The 15,752-nt window shown below is 47.8% G+C and overlaps 2 protein-coding genes across 23 annotated transcripts in view; one reads left to right on the forward strand and one right to left on the reverse strand.

The window, feature by feature from the left end:
- The window catches only part of ZSWIM8 (zinc finger SWIM-type containing 8), a 127,474-nt gene extending 125,863 nt beyond the window's left edge, over positions 1-1,611 (forward strand). For all 4 annotated transcript variants that reach the window (XM_038409733.2, XM_038409734.2, XM_043519639.1 and 1 more), the window contains one exon: positions 592-1,611. In XM_038409733.2, the coding sequence (XP_038265661.1) occupies positions 592-795 (204 nt within the window). In that variant the 3' untranslated portion in view covers positions 796-1,611. The remainder of the gene's footprint in view (positions 1-591) is intronic.
- A 4,011-nt stretch (positions 1,612-5,622) lies between these two features.
- Positions 5,623-15,752, reverse strand: part of NDST2 (N-deacetylase and N-sulfotransferase 2) — a 231,546-nt gene continuing 221,416 nt past the window's right edge. For all 19 annotated transcript variants that reach the window (XM_043519651.1, XM_043519652.1, XM_043519650.1 and 16 more), the window contains 5 exons: positions 15,322-15,496; positions 14,893-15,063; positions 10,920-11,029; positions 8,072-8,174; positions 5,623-7,873 (listed from right to left, as the gene is read on the reverse strand). In XM_043519651.1, the coding sequence (XP_043375586.1) occupies positions 7,748-7,873; positions 8,072-8,174; positions 10,920-11,029; positions 14,893-15,063; positions 15,322-15,496 (685 nt within the window). In that variant the 3' untranslated portion in view covers positions 5,623-7,747. The remainder of the gene's footprint in view (positions 7,874-8,071; positions 8,175-10,919; positions 11,030-14,892; positions 15,064-15,321; positions 15,497-15,752) is intronic.

Genomic DNA, 15,752 nt, shown 5'->3' on the forward strand with positions numbered 1-15,752 from the left:
ACTGGTGGGGGTGACTGATTCAGGCCCCTGAAGCAGAAAACTTGGAGGTACTCTGCAGCAGCTTAGCTTCAGTGTTACTCAGAAGGGATAGCTTCCCGTGCCCTGGTAGCAGCGGAAAGGAGGTGTGTGTGGAGCAGACATCGTGAACGTGCTGGGGAGGATGGAACAATAAATGGCCCTTGTGTGTAACCTGCAGAATGCATGTGGCCTGGTGGAGGCTGCGTGTGTGGAGCTGACTTGGGTGGGAGGGATTTCCTTATCCCATCGGCATTTTCTGTGCGGCACTCTGATAGGTTCTCTCCTTCAGGTGCTTTGTAGTAGCTGCCTGTTGCAGCGTAAAGTGGGAGACCTGGCTTTTCATTCAGTGTCCCCATTGGTTTCCCTGGGGTGTGAGGCATAGCACTGTCATCTGTCATGGTAGCTATCCTGCTGGTCAGAGCCTGTGAGTCTTGGTGCTGCTGTTGGTAACCCTTATTGCAGAATCCTGTGATGTTTCGTCTTGGGAGCAATTGAGCCCTGTGCTGAACCCTTCACAGCCAGCGTTAAGGTGGGGAGAGCAAACTCCTTAATGCTGTCTCCTTGTCCCCCCAGTACATCCACCACCGGTCGATCCACCTCACCCCAGCTGACTACGATGACTTTGTGAACGCCATCCGCAGTGCCAGAAGCGCCTTCTGCTTGACTCCCATGGGCATGATGCAGTTCAATGATATCCTCCAGAACCTAAAGCGCAGCAAACAGACCAAGGAGCTGTGGCAAAGGGTCTCTCTGGAAATGACCACCTTCTCCCCGTGACAGCAGGTGGAACGCTACAGACTTGCAGACCTCCATCCTGGGTAGCTTTAGTTCCAATCACACCATCGTTCCTTATGGTGTCTTTTTTATTTTAGTTTTAACTTGTTGGAAACCACTGATCTGATGTATTTATACCGTGACATTCCTCTCCAGCGCCACCGCATAGCCATGCTCGGCTTCACTTGCTCTTCCTCCTACCCCCCGCAGGCCATGGCCTTCGCAAGGGGTGGAAAATGAGAAGCAGTTGAGCTGGTTTCCCTGCGGTGTATCCTTGATTTTGCCCCGTGCCCCCGAGGCTGTCCCACGAGCGGTTTGCAGTGTGTGTGCGCGTTTGAGGGCTGGGAGAGTCTGTCTTCAAACAAATATTTATTTTGGCATTTATAAATGTGTAAACTTCTTTTTTTGTATGGGCTTCTCTCTCTTCACACGCCACCTTCTGTCAGGGAGGCTGGGGCCACGCTCTGCAGAGCCAGAGCTCCCGGGCCATTCCTCACAGCACCACCTGCTGAGAGAAGCTGAGACTGGAGTAGCAGGGAGCTTCTCGCTGCCCAGCCACCTCCACAATTGCCTGAAGCAGCTTCTGATGGGAGAGGCTGGGGCTTGGACAGTCGTGCACCGGGACAGTGCTCAGCTGCCTGGAGGCCTGGCTGAGCTGCTGGGTCTCTTTCCCAGGAGTGTTCCTGCCCGGGCACTGCTGGCTCCATACGATGTTCTGAGTTGTACAATCGTGTTCCTTTGGCTGGGGTATTACTCTCCTGTAATCAATTTCTTATCCCTTGTCTCTTCTCGTTTCCTGATTAAACACTCGTTTTCTTAGACTGATTCCCTCTTCTCTCGGCTCTGGTGGAATGTTCCTGCCGTGGGTCAATGATAGCTCTTGAAGGTCTCACAAGTAGCTGTTGCATTTGGGCGAATCCAGGCTGGTAGAGGTGGGTGTGGGGGTCCACTTTCAGTAAAACCATGGCATGTTGGAGAATCTTTTGCCTGGCACAGCACTGGAGGAGGACTTTTCGCCGAACCATTCAATAGACAGCACCTGGCCTGTCTATCGGAGGCTGGGGAGTTCCTTCTCAAGTCTCATGGCTGAGTGTAAAAGGAGTGGGGATTCCCGTGTGTTCTTGCTTAACATTCACTGGCCACCAGATTCCCTTATCAAGGCTTGAATGCCAAGGCTCCTGTTTTGTTAATTAGTGAACGATAGAATAATTGGCTCTTACTGTACATAGAGTGTCATGTCTCCAAAGTCCCGTACTAACAGAAACTACTCTCCCTTAACTGCACCTAACCTTTATATAGTATGTAGTGAAAAATATTAGCTCTCTGCTCGGTTTGAAGAGATACTTAGCTGAATAAGTGAGTGAGACTGTGATGGACATGCTACAGAATGTTCATTTGAGAAAACATTTCCTTTTATATCAAGGAAACGTTAAGAATTGCTGCCATGTTAAAAATATCCTTTCATGTGTTACTGCTGGCCCCTCAGATCATTAAACTTGAAAGGAAATTAAGAATCTCCTGCACTTTTCACTAGTTATGCATTTTGCTCTTCATTCGCCTTGGCCAGTACTGACAGAGTTTCACACTCTGGTTCTTGCTGCATTTGGGCTTCGAATGCCATCAGGGAATGTTTTAATAAAGTCACAGATTTTTAAAGCCAGAAGGGACCATCTTGAGTGCTGGAGAATCTACCGCACTCCTTTGTAAGTTATTCCAGTGGCTATTTACTCTCACTTGAAGTGGATGAGAATGGTTTTAGTTCGGTGGTAATACTTGTTTTTAAACAAACTCAAGTGTTGGTTCTCCCCTGCCCAAGGCCCCTGTTAAAAGCTCCAACATTGCCCTTTTGTTTCCTACCCTAGACAGGTGAAAAACCAATTAAAAAGCTGCTGAAATAATGAGCCTCCTTAAACGTCTGCGTTCGGCAGGGATGAGGTTTTTGCTGGTGTCTCACTGAATGTGAATTCAGACTTTAGCCTCCTTATGAGCCCTGGAGCTTTCGGTACTCTGGCTATCCACTCAAGTACGCTGGGAGACTGGCAGTGTAAAAGGTAACGGGTGGTGCTGCGTAACTGACCACTGGGTTTGACTCAAGTTATCTGTAGTGCTGAAAATGGAGACAACCAGGTGATCCAAAGAGAGGAGCAACGGGAGGGATCAGTTGCACCTGTGTGGCTTGAATGATTTATGGGAGTCCTCAATTGATTGGAAATGTGGCGCCAGCTTTCCCCAAGGCCTGTGCTTAATGAATAGCTCCTCTGCCAGATGAGGCGGGGGGCTAGAGGCCACACAGGTGCAACTGATTCCTCCCCTTGCTCCTCTCTTTGGATCACCTGCTTGTCTCCATTTTCAGCACTACAGATAACTTGAGTCAAATCCAGTGGTCAGTTACGCAGCACCACCCGTTACCTTTTACAGTGCCCGTCTTGTAGCGTACTTGAGTGGATAGCCAGGGTACTGAAAGTTCCAGGGCTCATAATTCATGTGCTCCAAGGCAGAAGTGCTCCATTACAGTCGTGGGTCATAGTATACGATCATTATCCGCTCCCTGCCCCCCCCCCCCAACCAACTGGAGACTAATGGCAGGTTTGTCATAATAGTCCTTGCTGAGAGGCCAGTTAGGCAGGGGCATCATTTCAGATTGGAGCATGGGGAGGCAACTTTAATCATGATTCCATAGCAATTTGCTGACAGGAGGCTTGTATCCAATTCCTATCCAAAAGAAAGAAAATTAAATAAATATTATACCCATTCAGCTCTAATACTAACATGTTCCGACATCTTGCGGCAAGTCACTTAAAGGACACTGGTTGGGTGTAATATTTTAATGTATATTTTTACTGACTCTGTACAGAGAGACCCACCCCCATCACGCCTCCTGGGTTCCATCTCAGCTCGTGGGTTACAGCAGGGGAGGGGGACAGCTACATGTGGGTTCTATTAAAGAACATCAGAATGGGTAAACCAATGATCCACCTAGCCCAATATCCTGCCTTCAGACAGTGGCCAATGCCCAGGTGCCCCAGAGGGAATGAACAGAACAGGTGATCATCAAGTGATCCATCCTGTCACCCACTCCCAGCTTCTGGCAAACAGAGGCAAAGGAAACCCTCCCTGCCCATCCTGCCTAATAGGCATTGATGGACTTTTCCTCCTTGAACTTACCAGAACCCTGTTATAGTTTTGGCCTTCAAAGAGTTCCAGAAGGTGACTGAAGAAATACTTCCTTTTGTTTGTTTTAAATCTCCCACTGATTCCATTTTTGCAGCTTTTTAATTCTAGTCTTGTTCTAGCTTCTGTGAGAGGGCATGGGTGTGGGTTATTTCCTTTGTAACTCCTGTGTGTTCTCTTGTTACTTTGGGCTGTGATAGCTCCTGGTGATTGTTTAGAGCAGCAATGCAGGAAAACTAATTTATTTGTGAACTCGAACTAGATAAATTCATGGAGGATAAGTCCATCAGTGGTTATTAGCCAGGATGGGCAGGGATGGTATCCCTAGCCTTTGTTTGCCAGAAGTTGGGAATGGGTGACGGGATGGTTCACTTGATGATTACCTGTTCTGTTCATTCCCTCTGGGGCACCTGGCATGGGCCACTGTCTGAAGACAGGGCTAGGTGGACCTTTGGTCCAATCCACTCTGGCTGTTCATTTTGCCTAATTTGGAGCAACTACTCTGACCCAACCCTTTCTGAGTCTCTGAGACACTGTCAGTCTCCAAGTTAGCAGAGTCACACTAAAGCCAGGCTGGTTCTTCCGTTCCAAATTGAATGTCCAACCTGATTGTGTTCATAGGGTTAGAAGGCTTTGGATGGGTGGCTACTTCAACAAATTGGGGGTTTCTGTTTTAAAACCAACTCTTCTCCATCAACTAGACTGGATATGAATAGCCATAAAATGTCATTTGTCCAGAGCAGTGGCTCTAGCGTAAGAGGTAAGAATGAGTGAACTAGTTTGTGTGGTAACATAGCTGGCATCTCCATTGGAAAAAATAGCCCCTTCCCAATCTGAATGGAACAGCTGTGCAAAGGTCTTAGACTCAAACCTGTAACAAACAATCAAGGTAACAGGAAAACAAACAGTACAAGCCCAGCAGTAGGAAGTAATGACAGGGCAATATTACACTTGGTTACAGGGCCTTCCTCTTGGAGAACACACACTAGAGTTCTGTGCAGAGGCAGGGTGTAAAGATACCTGCAGCTTCCTGCTTCTGAAGTGTAAAGGCACCCTCTGCTGCTGGGGTAATTTTAGCTACCCATTGAATTGAGGCTAATGTGATGTGAACAAGCTCAGGTTGCTGGCCAGTGATCTCTGAAGTTGGCACCAGCCATAAAGAAAAGCCTGTTCCTTGCTGCATGTCAGGTGAGGCTGGCTAATGGCTGGGGCAGCACAGGGATGGTCAAGACTTCTGCCTGCACTTGCTTGACTAGAGCAAGCCTTTACCAACAGCGACAGGCTGGGGGCTTGCAGAAGCTGGCTAAGAGCCTAGAGGCAGCTGGTTGGTGAAACATGGCAGGACGGGGGGGTGACAAAGCGCTCCCACAAGGTGTACTGAGATGGGAGGGAACTGTTTTGCTGGCCTGCCCCATTTAATTTTATGGCTCAATGGATGCTTCTCAATGGCTGAGTGGTACTGGGGCTGCTGGTTGTAAAATCTGCCCCTTTTGTCACTGCACCTCTTCATGACCCTGTTCCTTGCACCCTTCCCAAATACCAGCTTAGGTCTCTGTTCTAAATTGTAGCTTGTTTGTTTCCTGCCTTTGCCCAAGCACAGGGCTGAGTGGGTGAGAGCACAACCAGAAAGAGGACAACACTACAAACCGTCACAACTCATAGAAAATAAGTGGTACATTTATTGAACCCACTGAATGCTACTTCTAGCCTTTATTCAGACACTTGTGCTCAGCTTCGAGAGCCAAGAATTTCTCCATTATCATCATTCAATGTGAATGACACTATACATGAATCCAGTGCAGGAAGTGGGGCTCTCCTCTGTTCTAATGAGGGAGATAGGTTTCTGTTCCTCTTTTTGGTTGCACAAGGTTAGCCCTTCCTTAGGGCACATAGAATAAAATACTATATTGCATACTATATACATTTACATACAATGGTAAATGCACCAGTTAAAAATACACACTACCCAAGGCTCAATGGAAAGGCTTGGTTGCAACAGATTCTCTCCCATTTAGAAAAAAGGAGACCATGACAGTTGCAGAAGTTGCCATACATTATGTTCCTGTCTGGATCAGATATCATGCCAAGTAAACCCTGCCATTTGTCTTAAGCAGCAGCAAGACCCCTGCTATATAAGGCTGGAGAAGGAGTAAAAAAAAGCTGAGCCACTCTCCTCCATGCAGTGAGATGGGGGAAGTTGGAATTTAGATGCCCATGGCTCATTGAGAAAGAAAACAACCACTCCAGACGCAGGGACGAGTTCATCACAATTCGTATCCTGCGACTGTCTGGGTATTCCCTTTCCAAGCGTGGCTAACATCAGAGACTGCTGAGGAAAGCAAACCCCCCCAATGCAGTTGGACAATTGTCCCCGCAATAGAAGCCCCAGTCCCTTGGCAGCAGAGCTGCTTTTACTCTCACTAAGCTATCTGGCTTGGTACAGGGGGAGAGAGTGTCTCACAAGGATCAGGGCCTTGTTCTTTTGCACCGAGGGAGGATCAACAAGCTCTGCTCTGAGTGCCCTGGATCTTGCCTAGATTGCTCCTACTCAATTATCTATCCTATCCCTTCAATAGATCTGGCACCCTTGAGGATGTCATCTGCTCAGAAGCTAAGTGCGAGTCGGAGGATGTTCCTGTTTGACCCCATTCCTCTCTTACTCATGTCCACTGAAGAAACTAGCTTTGTGGCCTGGTATCTTCTGGACCCTGCTATCATGTGGATGCTGATGCAGCCCCAGAAAAGAACTGGACCAGTTTTCCCAACATCAGTAATGCCTGGGAAATATGCAAGAGAGGAAGCAGCTAGTAGGACACGATCCTCAGTTATATTCAGCAGCATGGCTTAGAGCCTTTGCAACCAGGGGCCTTAGACTAACTCATCAAGCCCATTCCCAGGAGGAGGTAGAGGACATATCTGGCAACCTCCATTTCCCTCCCTCTGGAAGACAACAGACAGATTCTTTATGACAACTTCTGCAAGCCTCTGCTCCTTCACCTTGGACACAGCTGTAGGCAGAGCCAGGCAGTCCACTTTACAACACCCCCCTCTCTGAGCAGGGAGCCTAAGCTGAGGATGCTGTTGAGGGAAGCCACACAGTTTACCAACAGCAGGACCCGTCTCCAAAGAACAAACTCCATGTGCAAGGAGGAAGAGGGAATGTTGCCTTTCATGGCTGGCATTAAAACTGCTCCCCAAAGTTGGGGTTCTCCCGATTCCCCCTTCTCTAGGCTGCAGTGGCTCTTCCTGTTACGACAGTGCAATTACCACATTGCTATCAACAACAAAGGCCAGGTGCTGCACCCCAAACCTGTCACAACTGGAAGACATTAACCCTCTAGGTACTGAGCATTTCAGACAGTAGTAGTATAGGAGTCTGAAAAATCCCAGTCTTCAAAGGGTTAGGATGCTTTCTTCTGGGTGGGGGGGAGGGAAGCCCACAGATGTTCCCTGGGATCACAGTCCTCCTGGAGCAGCCGCTACACTTTGTGCAATTTCCTTTTCTTTGCCTTTTTCTTACAAAAGTTTTGTAACAAACCATTAATATTTAGGGGCTTGATTCGCACTGGGTGCAACTGTCTCACTGGACCTCCTGCAATGACATCCTGGGCAGCAGCCAGAATGGGAAGGGCTCCTGTCACCATCCCAAGATCTTGGCTGCTGCTCTTTTCTCTAGTTTTTTGACTGACAAGAGATGCCATCGTAGTGTATTTTCCATCTGGCTTTTATATCCATGGATAGACAGCACCATGCATCCATCAGCACCAGGGGAGGGGCTTCCACCTCAGCTCCAGCTGGAATTCTGCAGTTCCTCGCGGAGCCACGTGGGAAGGGGCTGCCCAAGTCTGTTCATCAGCTTGGATAACTCGATGTTGTGCTCCCGATAGAAGTCTGTGAGGAACAGCCGAGACTGCAGGGGGAAGAGAAGACCTCACGTTAGCAAGGGTTACATGCAATCCTGTCTCTGCCCTGAAAGGCATCGTGTAGTCCCCATATCTCAGAAAATCCACTGACACTGCACCTGTCCCTAATTGGCTGAGTGTGCTCTCCCCTTCAACCCACTATGCCTCTTCCAGGCAAGGCACATTTCCCCAAGCTGGTTACTCACCGAGGAATCCATGTCAGGATACTTCCTTCCTTTACTCTTTCCCAAGCATTTAGTCTTCCCTCCGTCTAGCACCTGGCACCAAAATCCTTTTGCTTCATCAAACCTGAAAGGGACACACTTAGTTAAAAATCCTAGGGAAGGAAACGTGTGTCTGTGTTGCTGACTCCAGTTCAAAGATTTTAAAATCTAATTCATTATTCATTTTGTTTCCTTTTTCTGGCATGCCTCTTGGCTGTGACAATGAAAAGCACTAGTTTTACTTTTGGTTATAATGCATGTCAAGTCAATTTCACGTTCAGGTTCAGGTGAAATGTTGTGGTGACCAACAGGAAAATGGAATTTTGGAGGCTGTTTCCATGGGAACTTACACTAATAGAATTTTTTTAACAGTTAGTTTAAAACAAACAAAAACACCCTACCTTTATGCCACACTGATTTGACAGCTTCTGATGGTGCTCAAAGCCTCAACTCATGGGCACTTTATGTTATTAAAATACAGATCTAACACAACTATGAAAACCACCATCTTGTCCCTAAAATGGGCCACATATCAACTTACCACACACAAATCCTCAAGGCTGCAAGCTGACCAACGCTACTTCAGCAGCTGCAGGTCATAAGTGACCCATGGCAACTGAAGATGGGGGAGTGTCTGTAATTCCACTAATCCATCACTGCTGCTCCAACAGAGAGCCAAGCAGTTCTGATCCCTGACATTTCTTGAATGCCATTCTCCCAAGTGAAGTGTCACTGCACTGTTTTGGGAGGGGTGAAGTCACATGTCCGTTGTCACGCAGGCCATATCTGTGTCTGAGCTGGAAAAGGAACCCACACCTGACTCTGAATCCTTTATGACTATACAATGCCTCTGCTAACAATTCCTCAGGCATATCTGGGACCCAGTCGGACTCATTAGTCTCCTGCCCAATACCAATGGGAGAGGTCCCTCACCTCATAATAATATATAGCCTCCAATTTAATATATAGCTTACCAGAGACTCAAAAAGAGTTTGGCCCAAGCAGTTGCTCCAAATTAGGTGAAATCAACATAAGAACAGCCATATTGGGTCAGACCAATGGTTCATCCAGCCCAGTATCCTGTCTTCTGACAGTGGCCAATGCCAGGTGCCCCAGAGGGAATGAACAGAACAGGTAATCATCAAGCGATCCATCCCCTGTCACCCATTCCCAACTTCTGGCAAACAAAGGCTAGGGACACCATCCCTGCCCATCCTGGCTAACTGCCACTGATGGATCTATCCTGCATGAACTTATCTAGTTCTTCTTTGAACCCTGTTATAGTGTTGGCCTTCACAAAAATCCTCTGGCAAAGAGTTCCACAAGTTGACTATGCCTTGTGTGAAGAAATACTACCTTTTGTTTGTTTTAAACCTGCTACCTATTAAGTTCGTTGGGTGACCCCCTAGTTCCTGTGTTATGTGAAGGAGTAAATAACACTTTCTTAGTCAATTTTTCCACATCAGTCATAATTTTATAAACCTCTATCATATCCCCCCTTAGTCATCTCTTTTCCAAGATGAAAATCCCAGTTTTATTAATCTCTCCTCATACGGAAGCTGTTCCAGACACCTAATAATTTTTATTGCCCTTTTCTGTATCTTTTCCAATTTCAATATATCTTTTTGGAGATGGGGCAACCACATCTACATGCAGCATTCAAGAATTGGGCGTACCATGGGTTTATATAGAAGCAGTATGATATTTTCTGTCTTATTATCTATCCCTTTCCTAATGATTCCCAAAATTGTTAGCTTTTTTGACTGTTGCTACACATTGAGTGGATGTTTTCAGAGAACTATCCACAATGACTCCAAGATCTCTTTCTTGAGTGGTAACAGCGAATTTAGACCCCATCATTTTATATGTATAGTTGGGATTATGTTTTCCAATGTGCATTACTTTGCATTTATCAACATTGAATTTCATCTGCCATTTTATTGCCTGTCACCCAGTTTTGAGAGATCCTTTTGTAGCTCTTCACAGTCTGCCTGAGACTTAACTATCTTGAGTAGTTTTGTATCATCTGCAAATTTTGCCACCTCACCGTGTACCCCTTTCTCCAGATCATTTATGAGTATGTTGAACAGTACTGATCTCAGTATAGACCCCTGCGGGACACCACTATTTACCTCTCTCCATTCTGAAAACTGACCATTTATTCCTTGGTCTAGAAGAAATTGTGATCTGACCTTCCCACCTCGTATCTCCCAGCCTAGCCCAAAGATAATATCCAGATTGTGTCATACAGCAGGAATGAAACAGCAAAAGTCCTAGTCCGTTGGTGACACCATGAGGTACTGAACAAAAACTCAAGGAATTACGGTTCCAAGTAATTTCAATATCCACATCAACAGCAAATCTTGATGACTTCAGTGTTAAGGTCAAAAAGGGCTCAGCTCAGGGAGGGATCTAGGACAACGTTAGGTTACTTATACATCAGCAAGCGCGGGACACCACCCAACGAGTCCAAATACAGGGTGCTGTAGTGCCTACAAAAAGAATAATCAGACCTCTCTACCATCCCGAGCTCATTCTTGGCTCACGTGAAGCTTAGTGACCAGGTGGATGAAGGCCAGCAGCATTTTCCAGCCAGCTCTGGGAATCAAGTGCTTAAGCATGTTCTTAGATCACATAAGCACAGTAGGGAAGCTTATTTAAACTCACCACACCAGTCAGGCCAACTTGCCATCCCTTCTCAGGAGAGACCAAGGACAGAGCTCATGACAGACCAACTCCCCTTTCACCTGAGATGAAGGTCATGAGTAAGCTCACAAGGTAGCTGCCTAGCAATATTAGCAGTGATACGCACATACTGACGAATCCTTACTTGAGGGCCTGGGTGTAGTTGAAGAGTGGTGTCACCCCCAGAAACTTCTGGATGTTCTCCATGATGGAAGCTGGGCTGTGCCGGAGCTCCTGGCCATCCACAATCAGAATCTGAAACAACAGAGAGTCCACAAAACTTTCAGTGAGAGCTAAGTCAGCCTCTGGCACCAAACCAGGGAGCAGCCCCTCTGGACCAGGACATTCCCCCAGGAGCACTGTCCATGCCCTAACACCTGTGGCTTACAAACCCTCGAAGAGCCTGAGGGGAAAAGCTGGTGCTGTTCCTCTTTTGGGTGCTGGCCCTTTGTTACTGGAGACAGAAGAGTCCTAATGTGACCAACATTTACAACATAAAAGCAGCTCAAAACTGAGATTCACTTTTTTCACTTGACAGTTGCCACACAGCAGCCTGTAACTGAGCACCTAGCTTCAGCACTAGCCATCAATTACATGTATCCTTTTTGACAGCCGATGCTTCGTTTTTACATGACAATCTGCTCTGGCTCATTTCCCTCCCTCTGAGGGATGACAGACATTAACCATCAGCCTCTTCGTACTAGCTGGACAATCCATTAAAGAGGAAATTGTCCAAAACAAATGATTTGGGGTGAGTTCTGGGGAGCTGGGCCCTAAACCACTCCAGATCCAGTAGTGAAACAGAAGCACTTGGCCACAGAAGGAGATGGCTTTTGGCAATTTTGATGATAGGTCAGGCACTGTGGGGAGGCGATGCATCTCTTTGCAGACACTGAAGTTGACTTCAGAATGGGCGATCTGCTTTTCCTCTCCTGCTCTGGGGCAGGTATCTTCTAGTGGCAGGAGGAGGTGATGGAAGGGGCCCTGCTTCTCACCTACGGAGTCACTCTGTGATAAACCTGCATGGACACAAACCATTGTAAAGAACTGTGGGGTATTTGCAAAGAGTTTGAGAATCCTTCTCCATGCAATTAATTCATTGTCCAGGGCAGACCAAAAGCTCTGCTCCTTGTGTGCCCAGAATCCCAGGCCAAAGAAATAATTACAGGAAGCTGTGCTCCAGTTCTGTACAACCATTACACCATTAGCAGGATTTTTTTTGTTTTTTTTGGGGGGGGGGGTTCCTCTTTGGAGAAACCTAGTTTTTAGGACCAGTTCTTTCTTAAGGGGGCCATTAAAATGCCCGCAGTCACTCTGGCCGTGAGACTGGAAGGTGCAGGGCTTCTGCAGCAGCACCATTTCAGCCAGGAAGGGGGGGCAATCTTATGCAAATCTCTGTTGCCAGTTATGGTAGATAGCTTTTGTAAATCAAAGTGGAAAGATCCCATTGCTTATTTAGGGAGAGAAAGTCTAGGCTTCCAGTTCAGACAGCAGGTCACAAGTCCACAGGACAGTTCTAGTAATAATGAGGATTCAGTGAACAAATGATGTATTGCTTTCCATCCATCACTGCAACAGCACTCTCCCAAATCACTTCGTGCTGTGATCCCGTTTACTGGGTAACTGCAGCTCAGCAAATCTGTGACTTGGGCAGTGGCTCCACGCTGTCAGGCCTGTGCTCCCTCCACTCAGAGCCCAGTTGTCTGACCTCAGCTCTTCAGATCTGTGCTTGTAACTAAGCCCTTTGCTTCTCTCCAGGATGGGCCATGCACTTTGTGGGTCCTGGAGAAGCAGTGTTTCCTGGGTTAGTCTTCCAAAGGTGACATGTCCATATCCTTTTGCATAACCAGCTCCTACAGGGTATGTCTTCATTACAGAGTTTACTTGGGTGTTGTCCCTAGCCCCACTCCTGTCCCCACACAAACGCTCTGAGTTGAATGGTGCTTTAAACCCATGCTAGCTGGTTTCTTTGGGAGCATGGGCCAGTGGGCTGCTGCAGCATTTGGACTGGTAACCCGCCCACTTTGCAGAGAGGACACAGACTAAATCACTTCAGTGCCAGTAGGCCTCCAGTGCCTTCCCACTATTCCCCAGAAGAACAGACAAGTTCTCCTTCAATTGACTAGAAAAGGATAGAGCAGCTCAGCTTACTGCAGCGCTGAGAACCATGGGAGATGCCCCCTGAAGTAAGTGACACACACAAGGGACAGCAGCATCAGTGATGATGCAGTAGCTTGAGTACGGCTTTGCAGCGTGGTGGCTCACCCCCAGGCCAGGCTAACCTAAGTTCTGATCACCCAAGTTAACTCTCCAGTAGGGATATCCACAATCTGATTCTAAAGTCTCCTAGTCCCTGCCCAGTGAGGTAGCCAATGCTCTGACACTCATTCTGTAGAGAATGCAAAGTCAGCCAGAGAGGAGAGCTCAGGTGATTTTGTACAGAGCAGGAAGGCTCCCTAGTTCCATGTTTTCACAGTGCTCCAGGGTGGTTGTGATTAGTTCAGCTGAAGAGTTTTCTTCCTGTATTATGTCCTGACATCGTTTTAAGTGCCGTCTTCTGCTAAGAGGGTATTGTCCTCTCTTCACTCTCATCTGCTTTAACAGCTTGAATACAAAGGCAGGGAGATGTGAGCCCAGGGATGTGCCTGCACACTTTCTGCAGGACAGACTCCTTCCACCATCTCCCTGCTACTGAGCACCAGATGAAAGCGCTAGCTTGTCTCCTGCGCTGGGGATGCTGCTGCTGCTGCCTTTCCAGCTGCTGCATTTGAATTAACTGGCGGGGGGTTGCAAACTGTTGGCTTAAGCCAGAATTCTCCAGATGTGGAGGGAACAGCCCAGGGCCGGGGCTCTCCCTGGACAACATACTGCCTTAGTGGAGTTACAATGTCTGTTACTGCTATTCACTGCAATTGCACCACAACTCGTCTGCTCTCGTCAGGCACTGGCTCTGCTACGACAGCAACAAGGCCATGAACACAGAGCCTGGCTTTGTTTTACCTTTGCCTGTTAGTTCTACAGCCGTACTATGTTTTCTGAGAAGCAGAACCACTGCCCGGTCTTAGAGCTATTGCTGCTGCAGGGAATAAGTGCCTCAAAATGCAAGATGGGATCTGCTGGTTCATACACCACCTGAGAATAACTCTTGCAACAGAAGCCGAGTTCTAGGCAATCTTGCTTTACATCTGTCAGAAAAGAGAAGTTACTAAAATGCTTTCTGACTCTGAGCACACAAGACAGTTTGTAAATGTCTTGTCACAACAAAGGCAGATTCAGAGACGGAAACAAGCTGTAGTTTGTGTTGACCAACCTAGAAATCTATAAACAGAAGGCAGGCAGCACTCCAGAATTCAGTAGTCTGGGGACTCCAGACACCTCTACAATAAAATCCACACTCAGCAGCGCGACAGGCTTCACGAGATGGAGAAGAAACAAGTGAACGTGACAAGCAACAGAGCCTCAAAGAGCTGTAGCTCACGAAAGCTTATGCTCTAATAAATTTGTTAGTCTCTAAGGTGCCACAAGTACTCCTTTTCTTTTTGCGAATACAGACTAACACGGCTGCTACTCTGAAACCTGTCAAAGCCTCTGGTGAAAGTTAGGGTATCTGAACACCCACTGGGCATCGTGACTGTCCCAGGGGGACACACTGCCAAGATAAAAGGAAGAGAAGCTAATGCTGCAGTAAGCTAGTGCTTCCTGGACCTCTTAACACAGCTGTGCTGTCTGGGAGCTCAGCCACCTACTATACACAGGCACTAGGAAACCTGTAGACACTCGATCCTGACTGGATAGACACTATCAATAACAAATCAGCCTGATTCTCTATCAGGTAACTTGGAGGAAAGGAAGCAGCAGTTTATATTCCCCTCCCCAAAAAAGAGTTGTAAGTTATAGTGAAGAGAGAATGAGACAGACAGGGAGTTTCCTGTCTCTACAGTCACCAAGCTGAACTCTGAAAAGCCAGCCCGTTCCCTGTCCACCACGCTTCACTCAGGACTGGGGCTTTCTGACTCTCTTCCCCAGAGTTACTGATGTCTGAGCAGCATTGCTCATTGATCCAGAACAATCTTCTGCCAATTACTAGAGACACTGCCAAGCACAGCAGAGCTCTGTACCTGCCCAGAGGGGTAATACGTCAGCCATCGTTCCAGGTGAGTCGAATACATTCCAGGGAGCAGGCATCGGCTCTGCAGGTTGCGCAGCTCCAGGTGGGCCTGGGATTTCGCAGTAATCACCTGGTAGAAGGTGTAATTGAGAGCCACAGGGTCGCTGTGAGCACGCTGATGCTGGGAAACAAACTCATGGTTAGGAGGTCAGAACATAGAACTCTGCCTTTCCCTAGCCAATGTGCATGCAGCCCCCTGCTCTCTGCTGCCCTGGGGCAGCACAAACATACCCCAGTTCTCCTGTGAACAAATCCACACGCTCCCATCAGTACTAACCTACCCCGGCCTCCCAGGAGAAATCCATTCACCCAGGAGCTGCATGCCACACTGGGAGCAAATCTCCAGCCCTCCCCAGGGCCCCCCGGGAAGGGATAATACCTGGTACCAGGAATAAGCTCGGATGGCTGGGTTGATCAGAATGGAGATGATTTTGGCTCGTGGAAGCAGGGCCGCGCCACGCTTTGGTACCACCTCTGTGTCAAAGTAATTGGCACTTTTCTCAAACATGAAGTCTGTGCTGGCGTTGGAGGGGATGGGGAAGAATTCCATGTACCTGCCAAGCAAAGCAAACCAGGACAGCTTGATGGCACACGTGTGGGGAGTACAACCCAGCAGAAAAGTGGCACAGGGCAAACCAGCCTGCTGGCACCTCAGAACTGTAGAGGGCATGCAGAGGAGCTTGGAGTGGCCAAGCCCATGGAGAGTCAATGAGGGGATGACACAGAATGAGGATAGTGGGGAACAGGGATGTAGGGTCTGATGTGGAGTAGGGGGGAAGGAATAAAGGGCGAAGACATTGCCCTGTGAGC

The sequence above is a fragment of the Dermochelys coriacea genome, chromosome 7 (genome assembly GCF_009764565.3).
Source record: "Dermochelys coriacea isolate rDerCor1 chromosome 7, rDerCor1.pri.v4, whole genome shotgun sequence".
In the NCBI taxonomy this organism is placed as follows: Eukaryota; Metazoa; Chordata; order Testudines; family Dermochelyidae; genus Dermochelys; species Dermochelys coriacea.